The following is a 17,512-nucleotide window of genomic DNA, read 5'->3' as shown; positions in this document are numbered from 1 at the left end:
GAATGATGAAGCATACATAAATTAAAAAAGTTTGTTCACAACCGGCAAAATATCATGTCTTGTAAATGAAAGACATTGGAGTTTACCAATAGTTTCTCAGTATATAGTGGCATTAGTAGGGTTAGACTCATCTTAAAGCTTGTAGCGGTGAGATGAGCTCATAAGAGTAAGAATTTCTTTGTTGTCCTGCATTCTTGTGCTATTTAAGATATCTTGGAGATATCATTTCAACCTAATAAAATTTTGTAAATGAAAGATAATTCTAATATAATTTTCATGGTGATTTCAACAAAACAATAATATTTTGCGACCGATACATTAACCATGATGGTTCTAAGATTTTGCAAATAAATGGTAATTTCAATACAATACACCTAGCTACCAAACGGTTAATATTTTGCAAATCAACAGTGGTGATTCCAATACAATACACCCGTCAAAAAGTTTTACCTATACTTTTTTTTGTCTACTTTGGCACTTACACTTGACAATTACGTCCATTTTTATCCATGAACTTAAAAAAATAAAAGTTTAATGATGTAACATTTAAGATTGTGTCACATCATCACTTAAAAACTAAAAATTTTATATAAATTTTCTGATGATGTGGTACAATTTTAAAGTATCTGATTCAATGTTTTAATAACCAGACCGGTGGTAAAACATGTTAGATCAGTGGTTCTCATTTCAACTAGTTTTATCGATTCGAATACCAAATAACAATAATTAAAAATTCAAAAAAATCTAAAAGAAAATTTAAAAAAATTTGTTAAACTTGTTCAAGTGTCGATTTTTGTCTTGATTTTTAATTTTTATCAATTTCAAACAATTTTCAAGTCAATCGGTTCAATCTCTTTCATAGGACAATTATATTGATCAATTCTTGGTCCATTCGATTCGATCTTGTTCCAGTAACACAGACAATATTATCAAATCTTGATATAATCTAAATTTATAAATCAAAATGAATTTAATTATGAAATTCAAGTACCAAATGGAAATAGTTGGAAGCTAATGGAAAAAAAATTATATTATTATTATTTACCTAGGATACTTGTAAATTATACTTGGAAAAGAAAATTTGAGTTAGAATTATTCTCAAACATTCCATAGTTTCCATATCCATTCGAAAATACCCTTTAAGTTTGCTTAAATTACCCACTCTTTCTTCATTTTTAACTCCACAAAGAAGCTTGAAAATTCCATCCGACTCCCACCATCGACACCAGGTCTCCTTATATAAAACCCTAACCGCACTCTTTCAACACCCGATCACATACTCAACACTTCCCACGCAGCTCAACTCTCCTGAGTCAAAACATGGCAATTATCTCCGAGTTCCAAGAAGAAGAGGCCAGACCTTCCGCTTCTTCATCGCCGAAAGCGGTGCCGTTTAACGCCAGCTTGGATCCATCGGACCCTGTTGGGTTTCTGGAGAAAGTTTTCGATTTTCTGGCCAAAGAAACTGATTTTCTTGGGAAAGAGAACTTCGATAAGGAGATTGCAGCGGTCGTGAGAGTTGCTAAGGAGAAACATAAGCAGAAGGTTGAAGAGGTGGCTCCGAAGGTGGAGATAAAGAAGGAGGAAGTGAAGAAAGAGAAGGAGATCAAGGTAGAAGTGAAGAGGGAGGCAATGGAGGTCGATAAAAACGAAGACCAGTCTAGCTCTGGTTTGAAAGGTTCCTATTTCTTAATTTCTATTAATTCTCTTCTTATTATATTTTTTTTGGCTAAATTTCTCCTTTTATTATTGTTATTATTGTAAATTTTATTTTGAATGCAAGGCTATTTTATGGGCATTTGGGTCTTTGTTTAACAGGAAAATTATCTGATGTCTGCATTGTTAAATGTTTGCTTTGTGTTTTGAATTTCAGATGATGAAAAGCGTTTAAAGGATAAAGATACTTGTTACTTACTAGATTATTTAGGGTTTAAATTTGTATTTATATCACGTTTGCTAGTAGTTGTAAGGTATGAAATGATGGACAACACCATGCTTTTTCTTTCCCTGTCCTGAAACTTGAGCAGGGGCTCTTGTATTTTGGTTATGGAAAGGGACCTTATAGTAAGCAAGCTCGAGCAAGTTTCAAGAGTTGAGTTACATAATCAAGCTTGAGCTTTGTGCTGTCTCTGGATTTGACTCAAGCTCAATTACACCCCTAGTAATGTTATGCTGGTCCTCCATCCTCTTGTCTCCCACTTAGTGTCATGATGGTGTGATAAGTGAATGTCTTTTACTAAAAATTAAGTTAGTAAGTGTCCACGGTGTGAGGGCTTTTTAAATGCTCGTTTTATTCTGTATAGAAAATATGGGAACATGTTGGATAGAATTCTATTGCCTCAATATTTTTTGGGATTTGGTTGAAGCAGGGAGGTTTGATTGCCTGAGCTTGATGATAGTTTTGGTGCAAATTGGGATTTGATTTCCTTGTCCTGAGCTTGCATTCACCCGAAACTTCTTGTTCAATTACTCACTCTCTCTGTCTCTCTCTCCATCCATCCATCCATCCATCTATCTTTTTGTTCATTTGTTAGCCAATTTAGATGTGCATTCTCACAATCGGGGCTAATGGTAGGTAAGATTTTATTACACATGGTTATGTTTGTTAATTTCATAAGTTGGCTACAAAGATGTGCACCCTGTTGGAATGCTTGTAATAGAAGGGACTTCTTTACTTTTGTTTGTATGGGTGTCTTCTTTTTATTGGTTAGTGGGATGGGGATGGGGAGGTTTATGATTAAGCTTTGCATCTGATATTTTGAATTTGGTATTGTTAGAGGCTAATGAAAATGAAACTCAAAGACTAATTATATTACTCACTGTATTATTTACACTTCTCTAAATCTTGGACAGTTCCAAACAAAGGCAATGGACTTGATCTGGATAAGTACTCTTGGACACAGTCCCTTCAAGAGGTCACTGTCAATGTTCCAGTTCCGAATGGAACAAAATCAAGGTTTGTTGTATGTGAGATAAAGAAGAATCATCTAAAAGTTGGACTTAAGGGCCAGCCTCCTATTATTGATGTAAGTTAGTCCATGTGTTTTTGAGCAAATCTTAGTTTGTTTGTATCCTAGTCACATACTTCTTTATATTTTCAGGGGGAGCTTTTCCAAACTGTCAGACCTGATGACTGTTACTGGAGCATAGGTATGTTATCTCAATGAAAATAAGAGTTGAAGTACTGCAAATTGAACTTCATTTTCTACTTTTCTTTTCTTCCTTCAGCTAGAGTTTACAAGTTCGCAATTATTAGGTTTGCAAGTATTTCAACAACCTATGTCACCTGGACGGAGGTGTGAGTGATGTTTACGGTTATGTATCCGACGGTGATATATTCCAAAAAATTTCCATATATTTTTGAGATCTTTGGGGAGTTATGTCTCTGTACCCATTACTAAAAAGTGTGCCTGACATGGGTGTCAGATATAAGTACTTAAAAGAAAAAATAAAGAGGACTAGCAATATATATTTAAATTCCAACCTACTAAATCTTGACTTTTCCGAAATCAATTTTATAGTTGGTTCTTGTCTTCTCTCCTTGTTTATTTTCTTTCATTCTATGCAATTTACTTGAACTTTATACGGAAATGCTTTTGAATCTGTCTTTTATTTTGTCAAAGAGAAAAATTCATGTTCTGGTTAAATTTTACATTGAGTAATATTTTAGCATTGTTGACCAACCAAATAGTTGTTTCATTATTATTAGGATTGTCTATATAATCGCATTGCAGTTGTGATCTTGAAACTCCTATACTTTTTTGTGAAAATGAAACCATGTTTAATTCTGCAACATTCTCTTTTATCGGTACTATAAAAATCTTCCCACACTTCTTGTAGAGGATAGTTGTGCACTGTCTATCCTTTTGACCAAGCACAACCAAATGGAGTGGTGGAAATCATTGGTGAAAGGAGATCCTGAAATTGACTCTCAGAAAGTTGAGCCAGAGAACAGCAAACTATCTGACTTGGATCCTGAAACACGGCAAACTGTAGAGAAGATGATGGTAATTAGTTCTGCCCTTTCCATTATATTTTGCCTCTGGATATAGTTCTCTCTGCCAAAGGATCTCTCATCCCGGAACATGCCAAATTGCTTATTATTTTTCTTTTATTTCCAGTTTTAATTTTACTTGTTTACATTTGTAAATTTCAGATTCATCATAAACCATAATTGATACTTGTCACAAATTGTGCTCTTTGTTGCAGTTTGACCAGAGACAGAAGGCCATGGGCCTTCCAACCAGTGATGAGCTTCAGAAGCAGGAAATTCTAAAGAAATTCATGTCCGAGGTAAACTATTCTCTTCCAAACTCTTTCATCCAAGATACACCTATGGGTTACTCTTTTTCTTCTTCCTCCCAACTTTTTTGATCACCATATGGAGCTTTAGCTGATAATAATAAAATTTGCTTGTGTGTTTGCAGCACCCTGAGATGGACTTTTCAAGGGCAAAGCTCATGTAAATGTGAGTGTACCCCAGTTTTAGCTTTTGTCCTATGATCCCTTTTGTTTTGGGCAGAAAATGAAATGATGAACGGTTTGAACAGTGTTGATATTGGATATTATACTCTTGTAGACATCAGGTTTTTGTTAAGACTTGAATTTAAGAGTAATTCAAGAGTTTTAGTTGCCCTATATACACACATATGAGCCTATGTATGGGTATGTCTGGATGTGGATGTTTACATTTTACTACAACCGGCTAAGTATTATCGTGAGAAGCTCTAAAAAATATTTCCCACCCCGTATCCTATGACCCAATGTAGTGTCAGAAACTTTTTTTTCAGCTATCACTATTATAAATTCGGTACATATGGTATTATCGTGGTGATTATATCAGAATTAACTAATAAAACACTAAAAAGGATCAGAGATAATAATTTGAATTTAAAAATGTAAATTTGATTGTTAACTTTTTATGTTAAAAATCATTTCAGTAAATTTAACTGTTAATGGTATTAATAGTTTAACCTAAAAACACATTTTAGCTTAAAAAGTATTTATTATTTCTTTTCTCCAAGTTAAATAAATGCTTCTTTTTTCTTTTAAATATGGTATATTATTGCCATTTTTAACTCTCTTATTTCAATGCCATACATTTGGGAAATAATATGATTTTTAGTTTCTTCCATCACAGTATGGGAAAGTTGAAAAAGAAATTTGATTTCTTTTTAAGTCCAAATTTTTATTTATTTGATTAGAGTAGTACAAACTAAAATTCTTGAAAAATTTATATCTTATTGGAACTAAACAAAATAATATGAAGATATATTAATAATGTAATTTGTGTATATTTCAATTATATGAAAATACTAATCAAATTTAGTGACTTAATTTAACTCATTATATTTTAATTTAATGTAATGAAAAAATTAAAAATATAAAGTAAAAAATTATGGAAAAAAAATAAAATTATGTCAAACATTGGATGAAAACATTTATGTAATAAATTTATAAACAAATTAAAATAATAATTAGATGTAGATTTGGTTAAAGTAATAAAATTGATTAGTTGTGGCTGGAGGGCAAAACCAAAAAATCTTTTTAAGGGGACAAAATTAAATTGTAATTTATGTGATTGTAATTTATGTGATGGTAAAAATATAATTTTATCATTTTAATAATTTATATCTTTATAATTTTTAAAGGATCGAGTCAAATTTTTATTATTTTTAAGGGACCAAAGTATAATTTCTATCTTTACTAATTTAAAATTTTAAAAATTTTAAAATGCCTAAATAAAAAAAAATCATTTTAGAAGGCAGGTCCTACTAACCCCTAAAAAAAATCATTTTAGAAGGCAGGTCCTACTAACCCCTAGTTACACCTAGAGGTGTTCATGGGCCGAGTTATTTGGCCCGGCCCGAAGGCCAGCCCAAAATGTGAGAGGGTTTGGGCAAAAATATAGGCTCGAAAAATGGGCTTTGACAAAAAAAAGGTCCGTTTAAAAAATAGGCCGAGCCTCAGGTAAGGTATTTTTAGCCCGGGCCAGGCCCGAATTCACTAAAGGATAAAAAATTCTGTATTTTTTATTTTTATTTTTGAATGTTATTTTCTTATTTTCTCCCTATTTTGCTACTATTTTACTATTATGTTGCTACTATTTTGTTGTTATTGTTTGGATATTGTATAAAACTTATTTTCTTATTAATTTTGTTATTATTTTAAAGATATTTGTTAATTTTGTTATTATTTTAGAGGCATTTACTTGTTAAATTGCATATATCTTAGTGTTATTTAAGTCTACATATTTTTTAAAATTTATTTTCAATTTGTTGGGAAATATTTATTTTGATGTTTTTAGTATTTTTGATGTATTATATATTTAAAAATTATATAAAAAATTAATACTGGCAGGCCGTGCCGTGCCTGGATTTTAGTATTTTTATCTGGGTCGAGTTTGGACAAAAATTTAGGCCTATTTTTTAGGCACGGCCCGGCCCGGACCCAATAAATGGGCATAATTTTTTAGTTGAGCCCGGCCCGACCTAGCCCATGAACACCTCTGACTTACTCCCCTGTTATTATGTGCATATATATTTCTAGATTTATCGGGATAAAAAAAACATAAATACTCCAAATTAATATCGGTTACTTTATACAATAAATGTGCTTTTGATAATTGCCCAATTGATAAGTGAAACTAACTTAATAAGCCCTATAAATATTGTATATATAGGAAGATATTCATTTACATTGTGTAACACTAAAATTCTTTTTCGTATTTTTTTATACTATTAATATTTTACAACTATTTATTTTATTAAAAAATATTCAACTATTAAATATATACATTAATATATTGAGTAATATATTGAGTATCATAGATAAATATGACAGAGATCAAATTTATTCGAAAATTGACATACATAACAAATACAATTAAATTGATAATTTCAACAGTTAGATTAATAAAATATTAACTGTATAAAAACAAATAATTTACATAACATCCTCAATTTGAACACAGGAAAATTATTATGCACAGATTTGGTTTTGATCTTTGTCCTTTTTTCTTGAATTATCCAATATCATATCCATTTTATGATGAATAAAAATTATTTCTTTCAAAATCCGCAACCATCCCCAACAGTATAACTAGAGTTAGAGTAGAGGGTTAAGTGCCTGCTGCACCTAAGACTTTGGTCTTTTGGGGGGTTTGAATAAGGAAGACAACGTCCTTTTGGCGGATAAACGTGGAAAAGCATACGAAACCAAATTAAGGCGTCAATGGCTCAGCTTTCGTATTCACAAGGTCTTGTGCAAATGAAACTTCCAGGTTTTAACTCACTTTGAACTAACTAGTATTTGAGTTTAGTTCAGCTACAAATTGAGACAATTAAACTATTCCAACTTCTACCCCTCAGGCTTCCCACAAAAGCATTAATCATACATATATGATGATCAAGGAAACCATAGCAGCGATATGCACCATGTCAAACACAAAACACTCCGTTTCTTAACGGACGCGTCTTTAAATCAGTCCTTGCCGCTGCAGATCGGTATAAGTCTTCTTGTTATAGATGTTGCCCTCTTTATCTTCGTATTCTTCTTCAAGATCTGGACGCCACTTGTTCACTCCTTGCCGTTCTCTTATCTTCTCCCACAGTTCTTGTGCTTCCTGCGCAACCAATTTTTTGATTTAATGCTTCCAGGTTAATCACTAAATGACCCCACAGATAAGAGATAACCCCCCCCCCCAAAAAAATAATAATAAAGCCCACCACTACTAATTTATACCTAAATAAACTTAGATTTGAAATAAAAACTTATCAAAGTTCATACGGGCTCGTTTGTGTATAAGAACAAGTATAAAGCCTTCTTTAATAAAAATAAAACAGTTCATGGACTTAGTATTTTAGCTAATAATTATCAAGAAAACAAAAGTTTTGTCTAGCTATCTTTTTGCTTTATGTGGACAAACAATGCCACAAGCGGTGAAACCGAAAACCAATGGCAATGGCACATAAACTCAAATCATTAAATAGACCACATATAGGCAAATGAAGCAGAAAGAACGTAAATCATTGCACAGTATCTGAAAAATAAGCATCCCATACCTGAATATTGGTTATTTCATTGAAGTTCTTAGTGTTAGGGATACCAAGGCATCGCATGCCATGTTGATGCCGCCATTCTTTGAAATGCCTCTCGAAGGCCCGACGACCCCAGTAGCTGTAGTTCCCACAAATCTCACACTTAAACTCCTGAAGAATAGAAATGAAATGGCGACAGAACTATATGAGATACAGTGACTTGGGAACAAAAACTAGGCAATCAAAGAGTGAAGAAAAATTCAAAAGCCCCTGTGCAGCCACTCCATCCTTCCTCCTAGGGTGGTTCTTATCGAGCTGAGTTCACCCAACTAGATTCAATTAAGCTTGTTTTATCTAGTAAAATATAAGAATCATTCTCATGCTTAATTTCAAACTTGATTATTTATGCTCAAGCTTGAGTTTTCAAATTGAGATTTTTCAATATTATTTAACAATGGAAAAGCTCGATTAGGCTCGCAAGTTAATCTGTCAAGTATTAGGATATTTGAATTTAGCTTGCTTGATAAATTGACCTTGACCTTGACTCAACAATGATTGAGCCAAATCCGTGAAGTACAGATGTCTCTTTAAGACTTTAACACCTGTACTTCCTCCTCCTCCTTGAATTAGAAGAAAATGTGGAAGAAAAAAACATCAACCTTTTTATTAGGATTAGTCATAAAACATCAAGGAAAATATACTTATAGATTTAAGAAAACACAACAATAAAAAAAAGATGAATGTCATATTCATTCGAGCTTTGACAGCTTCTTAAGTTGTTATCTGAAACTTGACAACATAATTGCACATGCCGAAATCTACATCACGTAAAGAATTAGTAGGATAAATTACCTGACCGAGACCATGAAGTTTGTAAAGCCAGTAAGGGATAGGCTTCCCATCCCAACCCATTGGCAATTTAAGAGGATTATAGATCTGTTGATCTTCATCATCACTTTCAGTGTCAACTTGTGTCTCTTCCTGTTAAGGGAGCAACAATTTCTAGTAAGAAAACCACCCTAAAATTTTCAAGAAAAAGTTTCTGCATTTGTTTACTTTATTTTCTTAAAATCTATAACAGGATTGATAATTCAAAAGGCACTGGTTAACCATGACAGTTGCCCAATCGTTAGTGCCATATTAGGATGAAAAAAAAAACGTCCAATCAATACAACACTCATTCAGTGAACAATAGAAGTCAATGGTTGTTTCTCCTCTATTAATCAGTAAATTCGATCAAAGATATTTCATCCCCTATATTTGTTTTGCCTGATATATATAGGAATTGTGTAAAATACTAAAATTCCTAATTCCTCCCGTTTAAAATGTGCCCTTCAGATTTAAGTAAAAAACTCAGAAAAAAAATAGCCGAGTTACACCCAAAACTGAGCTGAAGACCTGAAACAAGGCTGATACCTAGTGAGTTGGTTCATACAGGCCCCCACATTTAAAACTCTACCTACAGCCATCCTTACAGGGTGTTGAGGGCAGAGATTAGTGAACTATAATCATACCATCACAATATAAGCAATGAAATTTTGTTCTAGTATTAGAAACACTTGAATTACCATGCCATAAGAGATTAACTTACCTCCTCCCGTTCTTGTTCCATTTCCTCATATGTCAACGCTTGCTTCTTTACTACATTTTCTTTTGTTTGTTCAATCGTCTGCTAAAGATCACAGAAATACTAGTTAAAAATCAACCCCTATAATTACCATATCTGGACTACAAATAGCAGCAGCATACTTTTGCAAAGGCTTTCTCTGATATTTCACATTTTTCTCAAAGATAGTTAAGGGCAAAGTAAGCAACCAACTAACCTTACTCAGTAAATCACAGAGTTTCTTCATCTTGGCCTCCACTAATGCAATCTGTTTCAGACTGTTAATGTCTTGTGAAACTGCAGTAGACCCATTTTGTCGAGGTCCATGTGAGCCTTTTGCAAAATGTTTCTTGTCCAGCTTTTCCAGCGGTGTGTGCTGTGAAAAATATATAGACATTGAATATACATTTGTCAAATTTATTTGATATCACATTACCAGAACACAATTACCATTAAACCAGCCCATAGTTATCCCATCAACATTTCGAAACATAAAAACCTAGTATCTTATTATTTCATAGCTGTATCAGGTTTCATCCTCTAATTCCAGTCTACAAGTCCTTTAACCTGTTTCCTATCTACATGACTCCAAATGATATATTCCAAATTCATTAAAGCAAATTCTAGCAAAAGAGTCTGATATGCAGATTTCTCAAAAACCATTTTAAATTTCAAAATAATGGTACAACTCCAGTTGCCATCCTAATATAATCACGATTACCAAAATTACAACACCAAAAGAGAGAGAGAGAGTTATTAGCCTAGGTTACTGAATCTCAGGTGTGTGTGTCAAATACAGCTATGTTGTCTGACGCAAGTATGTTCAACTTATATGATCCATGTATTTGGAAGAATCTTGGAAGGTAATATCCCCAAATACATGCATAGATAAGCAATAAACATGGGTATTTCAAGCAAAGTGAAAAGTTGGAGCACGTATTACCTTGGTGAGCAAAAGCCTCTCTGCCCGCTGCTGGACAGTACCACCAGTTTTTAGTCCTAAGACTGCCAATGCCTGCAAGGATAAATAGACGATTCACTCATCATTAATTAAGAAGGAAGCCAAAAAAGAGCTAATTCATTTTTTTCACTTTTAAGCTGTTAGCAAAGTTTTTTTTAAGTGCATATCAGATAATTGACTTGAACATCTCAAACAATAATGCGTTTGGGTTCTGGCAAAGTGACAAAGCTTGAGATGCGATTGAGATGGATCTTAAAACCCATATTAGAGCAATTAAACAGAAGAAAACTACTCCGAGGTTGCATTTCATTCCCACAGTTCACATAATAAATGAATTCCAAATTTATGTTTCCAAAGATAGCACATACGAACACAATATATAACAGAATGAGAAGTTATAGCCTTCTCCACATAATCTTTTTCACTCTCAAAATAACTAATTAAACTGAAAGTAATCAGCAAGATAAGATGTTTACAACAAGAAGATCAGATAATACAATAGCAACATGTTTCTTCATTTTTCACTATTTAATACAACTTGATCATGCATTTGCCTAAAAAGAATGGAAACCCACATTTCTCAGCACTGAAGAGATTGGAGTCACTACAACAAACTGGCTAGCAATGATGACATAATCAAAGAGGACCAAAATTACCTCCTTCAACTTTTCTGGACCAACTTCCATCAGCTCTTCAACTGTGCTGTAATAATCAAGATCAATCATGGTATGCTGGGCAGGATCATCTTCATTTTCTTGACCTTGCTTCTCCCATCCTTGTACCTGGCCATTAGCCCACTGCTCCTCAAACTCAGCCTCGAGCTATCACAAACCACCATAGAAGTATTTCAATTTATCAGAACCATAGTATTTCAAAAAAAAAAAAAAATCCATCTTATATTTATATAGCACAAGTCAGACTTGTCACTCATGTCAAGTTTTTTTCCTAAAAAATCTATAACCCCATGTTACAAAAAAGGCTAAAGATTAGCATCTTTGCATCCTCAAGGTTAAGAACCTCTTTTTGGATAAAGATATTCAATTAACTTTTAAGTAAATAATGTGAAACCTTGGAAAAGATTCTGTCAAGATCTTGCAGTGGTTCAGTCCTCTGAAAGAAGTAAATAAGATACTCCAGAAGATTCTCCATGTACTTCCTGTATTGCCTACAAATAACAATATTTGCAAATCCAGTATAAGATGCATGCCAAATAGGTAGAAAAACAGAAAGCAATTAAACTGTGGCAAATCACCTTATGAAAAGCCAGAATAAAAGCAGGATTGAGGAAATTTTACCTTGTTGACTTCAATTTCCAAGGGATATTGTGTGGCTGTGAAAAGACATCGAGGTAAGCCGAGTATTCAATTTTGGCTCCAAATTTAGAATTAATGTACTGATTGAACAATTCGTGCAGGTCCAGGTACCGACCAAAGGCTTCCTGAAATGTATTGCTAACAAGTAAGACCAGACAGCAGAAAGGAAAACATAACGTAAAATAGGAAATTACTACAACAAAAGGAGCTTAATTGTATGCGAGTGTGGGACAGAGAGACCTCGCCGCTGAACTCAATGACTGGTTCTTCCTTAAGTAAATCCTCATACTCTTCATTAGCATCGACAACACGAGCAGCCGGGTGCTTTCTGTGGTACTCACGAATCTGCAATTAAGTAACAATTACTTCACTGAACATCGATTTTGGATTAAATTTATCCTCCTTTGCTAAAACAGTAATTGTGAAAATCAAAATAGCTGGGATTTATTCATGCTTCTAAGAAAAAGCAGGATTTGTATAAATTTCCAGCTTAGCATTTTCAGCTCAAGGTTAAAAACAAACTAAAAAGTTACCTCCTTCAATCTATCATAAAAAGCACTAAAGACATTAACTCCAGTAGCCGTTTGACCTCCAAGAGCAGCGATTTCGTCTTTCCTAGCATTGTCTTTATCGTCATATATTTCAACCTAAAGCCATTCAAAAATAAATACAAAAATTAACACAAAATAAAACAAAATCTTTAACCATATCTCAATTTCGTATGGGATAGGGAAGTATTACTAGCTTCTCCGTGGTGGAGATGATGGTGTCGATATTATTGCGGACACGGTGGCTTTGATACAATCCGTCTTTTGTGGTAGGTGGATCATTTTGCAAGTCCTTCACTATGAGCCGCTCAAGCCGTTCCACATCTTCGTGAGCAGCCCGAGTCACCTCTAGCAGAGTTGAGGACATATCGGCTTCCGGTTGGGTTAGCCGATTCAACCAGTCTAGGGATTGTTTATCTCAGTTAATAATTGCAGTAGCAAGGGTAAGCGTAAGGGTAGGGATGTAATTGAGCCGAGTCCAAATACTGGCAAGCTTGAGCTCGACTCGAATTTGGAGCTCAATACTCAGCTCGAGATACAATCGAGCTCAAGCTCGTTTACCAATTATCATACTCAGCTCGATTGAAAAAAAAGTACTGTTTCACACAAAATAATAACAAAATACGACTTTTTCAATAACCAAATCCAAATAGTTTGAAATCATAAGTAGCATAGATACTTCCACCAGATCAATGTCATGATATAATAAAAACATAATCATCATACTCAATATAAAGTGATATCATGGCAGGAAAACACGCAATGAAAACAATAAAAATGACAAATATTTTATCATTAAATAGAAAAAAAAAACAAATAGAAATGTAGGGTTACCAGCACATCAAATTTGGAGACTTGGGGCAAAATTAGAGTGAGTAAGCAGCCAATGCTGATGGAATCCAAATGAGCTTCCCAAATTCTCTTTGCTTTCTCTGCCGGGAAGATAAAAGCTTTCCAGATTTTGACTCCAGTGAAAATTTCGACCACTGCCAAAGGTCACCGTCTAGGTCTAGCCATCATTCACAGTGATTCAAGTACCAAAATGAAATGGGTCGAGGGAGTTTGAATTCTTTTCGAATATCGGGGTTGTGTATACGGGATCTGGTTATGAGTGGCAGTTAAGGGGCTAGGAATGAGGAGATTGGAGATGGAGTTTTGGTGTATGGGCTGGGTTGGGAATGGGGAGAGGCACGGGTGAGATAGGGTTTTGGGTGGGCTTAGGTTTAAAATTATATATAGTAAGGGCATTACTGTGATCTAATAATATAAAAGCTCTATAAGATTAGTGATTCGTTGGTTTTGGGTTTTACAGAATTCGAATGGAGCTTGATCTTAGTTCGATAATTATTAAATTGAGTTTAAATATTTTTGAATTAAATTTATGTAAATCACAAGTACCCGATTATGATTTATATTTCTAAATAAAAGTGTGTAATTAATTGATTCGGCCAATCCATTAAAAAATATTTAAAAATCTGATTTAATAAATTTTTATTTTAATAATTTATTATTATTTTAAAAATTAAATTAATAAAGGGGTTTTTATAGGAAATTGAATTATTTAGTTATGGAGAATATACCCAAGTTATTTCCTATAATTCAATTATGTGTAAAAAAATAAAAAACCAAGTTTTTCCCTAAAAATCTAAAAATTAAGTATAAAAAATTAAATTAAATAAAAAATATAGAATGATTATTCCATATAAAAACTCAAGTAATATTTTCTAAAACCTTAGGGTTTTCCCTTTTTTATACTAAAAAAACTAAAATTAATTTAAAAAAATAACTGAAATTAAAAATATAAAATGATTTTCTCAGTAAAGATCGAAGATTGTTCATAAAAATCTAGATAATTCCATAGAAAACCTTAAGTTTTTCCTTTTTTATTGGAGAAATTAAATTAATTTTTAAAAAAAGAAAAAATTAAAATTAATTTTTAAAAATATAAAATTAGTGACCAAAATGAAATTTTATTAAATTTGAGTGACTAACATGAGTGCATAATAACATTAAATTAGCCGTAGCTGATTAAAATAAAAACTTATTAAAATTAGGCGACTAAATTGAAAACTATTGTTAACAACAGTGCCTAATTTACAATTCTTTTTTATTTTTATGGCTAAATTAATAAAAATTGTGACAAACTATATGATTTACCCTAAAATTTAAATCATAAAAAATTCACATGCCTACTGTATACAATACACAATGGAAAATTTTTTATTTTTTTATAATTTATAAAATTTTAAATTAATAACAATAAAATTATACTTTTAACTTCGCGAATTATAAATATTTAATTAATTATAAAATTTATAAAAATATAAATTACTAAAACAATAAAATTACAAATAATAAAAATATACAAATTAATTTCCCACCCAAAAAATCCCTTTGACAGTTCATGCTTTCTTGCAGTTGTAGAACGGTGGCCAGAAGAAGTTTACGGACATACTCTTTTTATGACCTTTTAGTTTTATATCCAGAAGATTTTTATTTCGAGTTATAGTCTCCCAACAGTCAACAAGCTTTATTCTGTTGGGTTGACCAATCAGATTTGATGGCCAAAACTTTATCCGAGGTAATCCGATAAAAAATCTACTGATATTTGTTTTGTTTAATATTTCTCTAATTCAAATAAAACAAATTAAAAAATATTACATAAAGTTGTGAATCATTGATGTGACGCAGCTGAAGTTTTTGGAAACGAAATATGGCCATGTAAGAGGTCCTAATCTTACACGCCACCCAGTAATATCGGACAAGTGTCATATTAGCCTATTTTCTCAAGTCCAAGTCTGATCTTTCCTTGTCCAAGAAAAACACTGTTTCTATTAAAAAAAGCGCTAAACAAGCACGACTCGCCACGTAATATGATTTAAAAGATCATCGTTCCCCTTACCCGGCCTCGAATCACTCGACGCTCTATCCAAGCTCCACGTGTTTCTTAACCTAATCAAGTGCCGTCCACGTCTCCTCTTGGAAATCATAGTCGGTGGCACATAAAAGCCCATGCGTCCTCAACACGTGATCTCATTCGCTGAAAACCAACGGCCCTAATTCAAATGCGTTTTCACTCTGCCCCTATATGTATGTATATATATATCAAGTGTTAAACTCGTGTTATTCTTACTAAAAAAATCGTTAACTTTGCATTTTTCGGTTCTTGCTTTTCATTTCAATTTCATTTAATGCAGAAAAAAGGAGGGAAAGATACTGAATCTTCAGTTTCCATCACGAAAGATCCTCGAAATATGCCGTTAGATCACGGTAAATTTGGCAGATTTACAGTCATCAGAGCCAGGAATGCTCGCCGGAGAAGAATGGAAATAAGAAGATTAAAGTGCACGTGTGAGACGATGATGAATATAACCATCACAAAAAACGGAAGCGATGGTGACAGTGACAACGGTCTTCTTCATGAATCAAAATCAAGCGACGGTTTAACGGAATTATCGCTCTCATCGTCTACTTCTTCTTCTTCGTCATCGTCGTCAAAGCAATCATCATCAGAGGAGAACGACATCGTTTCAGCGAAGAAGACTTGCATAAAAAATGATGATGTTCAAAATTTAAAGTGCAAGACGTCGACACACGGGTTACTATCAATTATCGGTAGGAGAAGAGAGATGGAAGATGCCGTGACAGTGGAGTTAGGGTTTATGATGAAAAATGGGTTAGAGTTTGATTTTTATGGAGTTTATGACGGGCACGGCGGGTCCAGGGTGGCAGAGGAGTGTAAGGAAAGGTTGCATAAGGTGTTGAAGGAGGAAATAATTGAGGATAGTAAGGGAGGATGTGGGATTAATTGGGGAAGAACGATGGAGAGAGGTTTTGAAAAGATGGATGAAGAGGTGAACAGAGGGAAGTTGGGAGAGGAGATGGTGGGATCGACGGCGGTTGTTGCGGTGGTTGGAAATGGAAAGTTAGTGGTGGCGAATTGTGGGGATTCTAGAGCTGTCCTCTCCAGATGTGGCGTTGCTGTGGCTTTATCTTCTGATCATAAGGTGACTTTTATTTTTTTAATAAAAATATATTATTTTATTTTCATTCTTTTTAAAAACGTGGTTATATATTTCGACATAATTTGCTATAATTTCTTTTAAAAAATTTAGCTAAATATAACATTTTCGGTATTTTTGGTAAAAATTCGCTAAAAGATATTTAAGTTGAGTTAAAAATTTTGATAAAAATCGTTTATTTCAAACCCAGCACTCCCTTTTTAAGTGATTGGTGGATAAATTAGTTAGTGATATAAAAATTATTATTGAAAATTAAGTAAAATAATTGTATATCTTAATCGATTTAACATTTTAATATGACGAATGACTATAAATTCAATGTGGTAATAATTATCGACTTTGTTGTTATCAATATGTATTGAAGCCTGAGAGAGCAGATGAGTTGGAGAGAATTGAAGCCGGCGGCGGATGGGTGATAAAATGGAATGGACATCGCGTGCTTGGAGTACTCGCCACTTCAAGATCCATAGGTAAAATAACCAAAAGCTTCTCATTTATAAGGAGATGGTTTTGTAACAGGAGAGTTAACATTTTTGAATGTGCATTTGCAGGCGATGGGTGCCTCAAACCATTTGTTACATCCACACCAGAAGTGACGGTAAGCGAGCTTACCAATGGAGATGAATTCCTGATACTGGCGAGTGATGGGCTGTGGGATGTGGTATCTAATGAAGTGGCTTGTGGAGTAGTGAGGCGATGTTTGAACAGCCAAATGACGAAGAGGAAATCATCGCTTCAGTTCGTCGACGGAAACCGACGTGCCGAAGCAGCCGCGGCGATGTTGGTTGAGCTTGCCATTGCTCGAGGTAGCCAAGACAACATTAGTGTCATAGTGGTTGACTTCAGAAACTCAACCTATCACTAATCTCCAGTAAATCTATCTGTGTATTATTATTGATAAATTTGTACAAAGGAGGCATAGAAATTCGGGAATAAAATAATTGTACATGTTTGGAATTTTAATTTTTGGGTTTTGAAGTAGAAATTTGATTCATATAATGAGTTTTTTTAATGTCATATTTT

General features: G+C 33.5%; 3 protein-coding genes across 5 annotated transcripts; 2 read left to right on the top strand and 1 right to left on the bottom strand.

Annotated features, from left to right (window-relative positions):
• Positions 1-1,057: 1,057 nt before the first annotated feature.
• Positions 1,058-4,638, top strand: LOC107930277 (protein BOBBER 1). The gene is made up of 6 exons (XM_016861892.2): positions 1,058-1,678; positions 2,854-3,026; positions 3,102-3,150; positions 3,841-4,007; positions 4,210-4,293; positions 4,428-4,638. Exons 1-6 carry the CDS (start codon positions 1,321-1,323, stop codon positions 4,464-4,466), a joined length of 870 nt encoding a protein of 289 aa, XP_016717381.2. The 5' UTR covers positions 1,058-1,320; the 3' UTR covers positions 4,467-4,638.
• Positions 4,639-7,222: 2,584 nt separating this feature from the next.
• LOC107930276 (splicing factor SF3a60 homolog) lies at positions 7,223-13,668 on the bottom strand. Of its 2 annotated transcripts, none has more exons than XM_016861890.2 (13): positions 13,302-13,668; positions 12,661-12,869; positions 12,453-12,566; positions 12,160-12,264; positions 11,902-12,044; positions 11,675-11,771; positions 11,263-11,427; positions 10,589-10,660; positions 9,863-10,021; positions 9,631-9,711; positions 8,892-9,020; positions 8,064-8,210; positions 7,223-7,624 (listed from the first exon to the last, which is right to left on the bottom strand). In XM_016861890.2, exons 2-13 carry the CDS (start codon positions 12,832-12,834, stop codon positions 7,478-7,480), a joined length of 1,533 nt encoding a protein of 510 aa, XP_016717379.2. In that variant the 5' UTR covers positions 12,835-12,869; positions 13,302-13,668; the 3' UTR covers positions 7,223-7,477. The 2 variants fall into 2 exon arrangements, with proteins under 2 accessions (XP_016717379.2, XP_016717380.2); XM_016861891.2 differs by having other exon boundaries at positions 9,631-9,708.
• A 1,756-nt stretch (positions 13,669-15,424) lies between these two features.
• LOC107930197 (protein phosphatase 2C 51) lies at positions 15,425-17,452 on the top strand. Of its 2 annotated transcripts, XM_016861787.2 has the most exons (4): positions 15,425-15,557; positions 15,665-16,474; positions 16,854-16,959; positions 17,041-17,452. In XM_016861787.2, exons 2-4 carry the CDS (start codon positions 15,722-15,724, stop codon positions 17,352-17,354), a joined length of 1,173 nt encoding a protein of 390 aa, XP_016717276.1. In that variant the 5' UTR covers positions 15,425-15,557; positions 15,665-15,721; the 3' UTR covers positions 17,355-17,452. The 2 variants fall into 2 exon arrangements, with proteins under 2 accessions (XP_016717276.1, XP_016717275.1); XM_016861786.2 differs by lacking the exon at positions 15,425-15,557 and having other exon boundaries at positions 15,591-16,474.
• The last annotated feature ends 60 nt before the right edge of the window (positions 17,453-17,512 follow it).

Source organism: Gossypium hirsutum, chromosome A09, assembly GCF_007990345.1.
Source record: "Gossypium hirsutum isolate 1008001.06 chromosome A09, Gossypium_hirsutum_v2.1, whole genome shotgun sequence".
NCBI lineage: Eukaryota > Viridiplantae > Streptophyta > Magnoliopsida > Malvales > Malvaceae > Gossypium > Gossypium hirsutum.
Note: the sequence above shows the minus strand (reverse complement) of the source record. Positions and strands in the feature narration are given on the sequence as shown.

Excerpts from the sequence above, each read along its gene's own strand:
- LOC107930197 (XM_016861786.2), top strand. The coding sequence starts at position 15,659 with ATGCAGAAAAAAGGAGGGAAAGATACTGAATCTTCAGTTTCCATCACG. Across the intron at positions 16,475-16,853 it reads CTTTATCTTCTGATCATAAG|CCTGAGAGAGCAGATGAGTT; the intron begins GTGACTTTTATT and ends TATGTATTGAAG. Across the intron at positions 16,960-17,040 it reads CGCCACTTCAAGATCCATAG|GCGATGGGTGCCTCAAACCA; the intron begins GTAAAATAACCA and ends GTGCATTTGCAG.
- LOC107930276 (XM_016861890.2), bottom strand. The coding sequence starts at position 12,834 with ATGTCCTCAACTCTGCTAGAGGTGACTCGGGCTGCTCACGAAGATGTG. Across the intron at positions 12,045-12,159 it reads TCATTGAGTTCAGCGGCGAG|GAAGCCTTTGGTCGGTACCT; the intron begins GTCTCTCTGTCC and ends AATACATTTCAG. Across the intron at positions 11,772-11,901 it reads TGGAAATTGAAGTCAACAAG|GCAATACAGGAAGTACATGG; the intron begins GTAAAATTTCCT and ends TGTTATTTGTAG.
- LOC107930277 (XM_016861892.2), top strand. The coding sequence starts at position 1,321 with ATGGCAATTATCTCCGAGTTCCAAGAAGAAGAGGCCAGACCTTCCGCT. Across the intron at positions 3,027-3,101 it reads GCCAGCCTCCTATTATTGAT|GGGGAGCTTTTCCAAACTGT; the intron begins GTAAGTTAGTCC and ends TTATATTTTCAG. Across the intron at positions 4,008-4,209 it reads AAACTGTAGAGAAGATGATG|TTTGACCAGAGACAGAAGGC; the intron begins GTAATTAGTTCT and ends TCTTTGTTGCAG.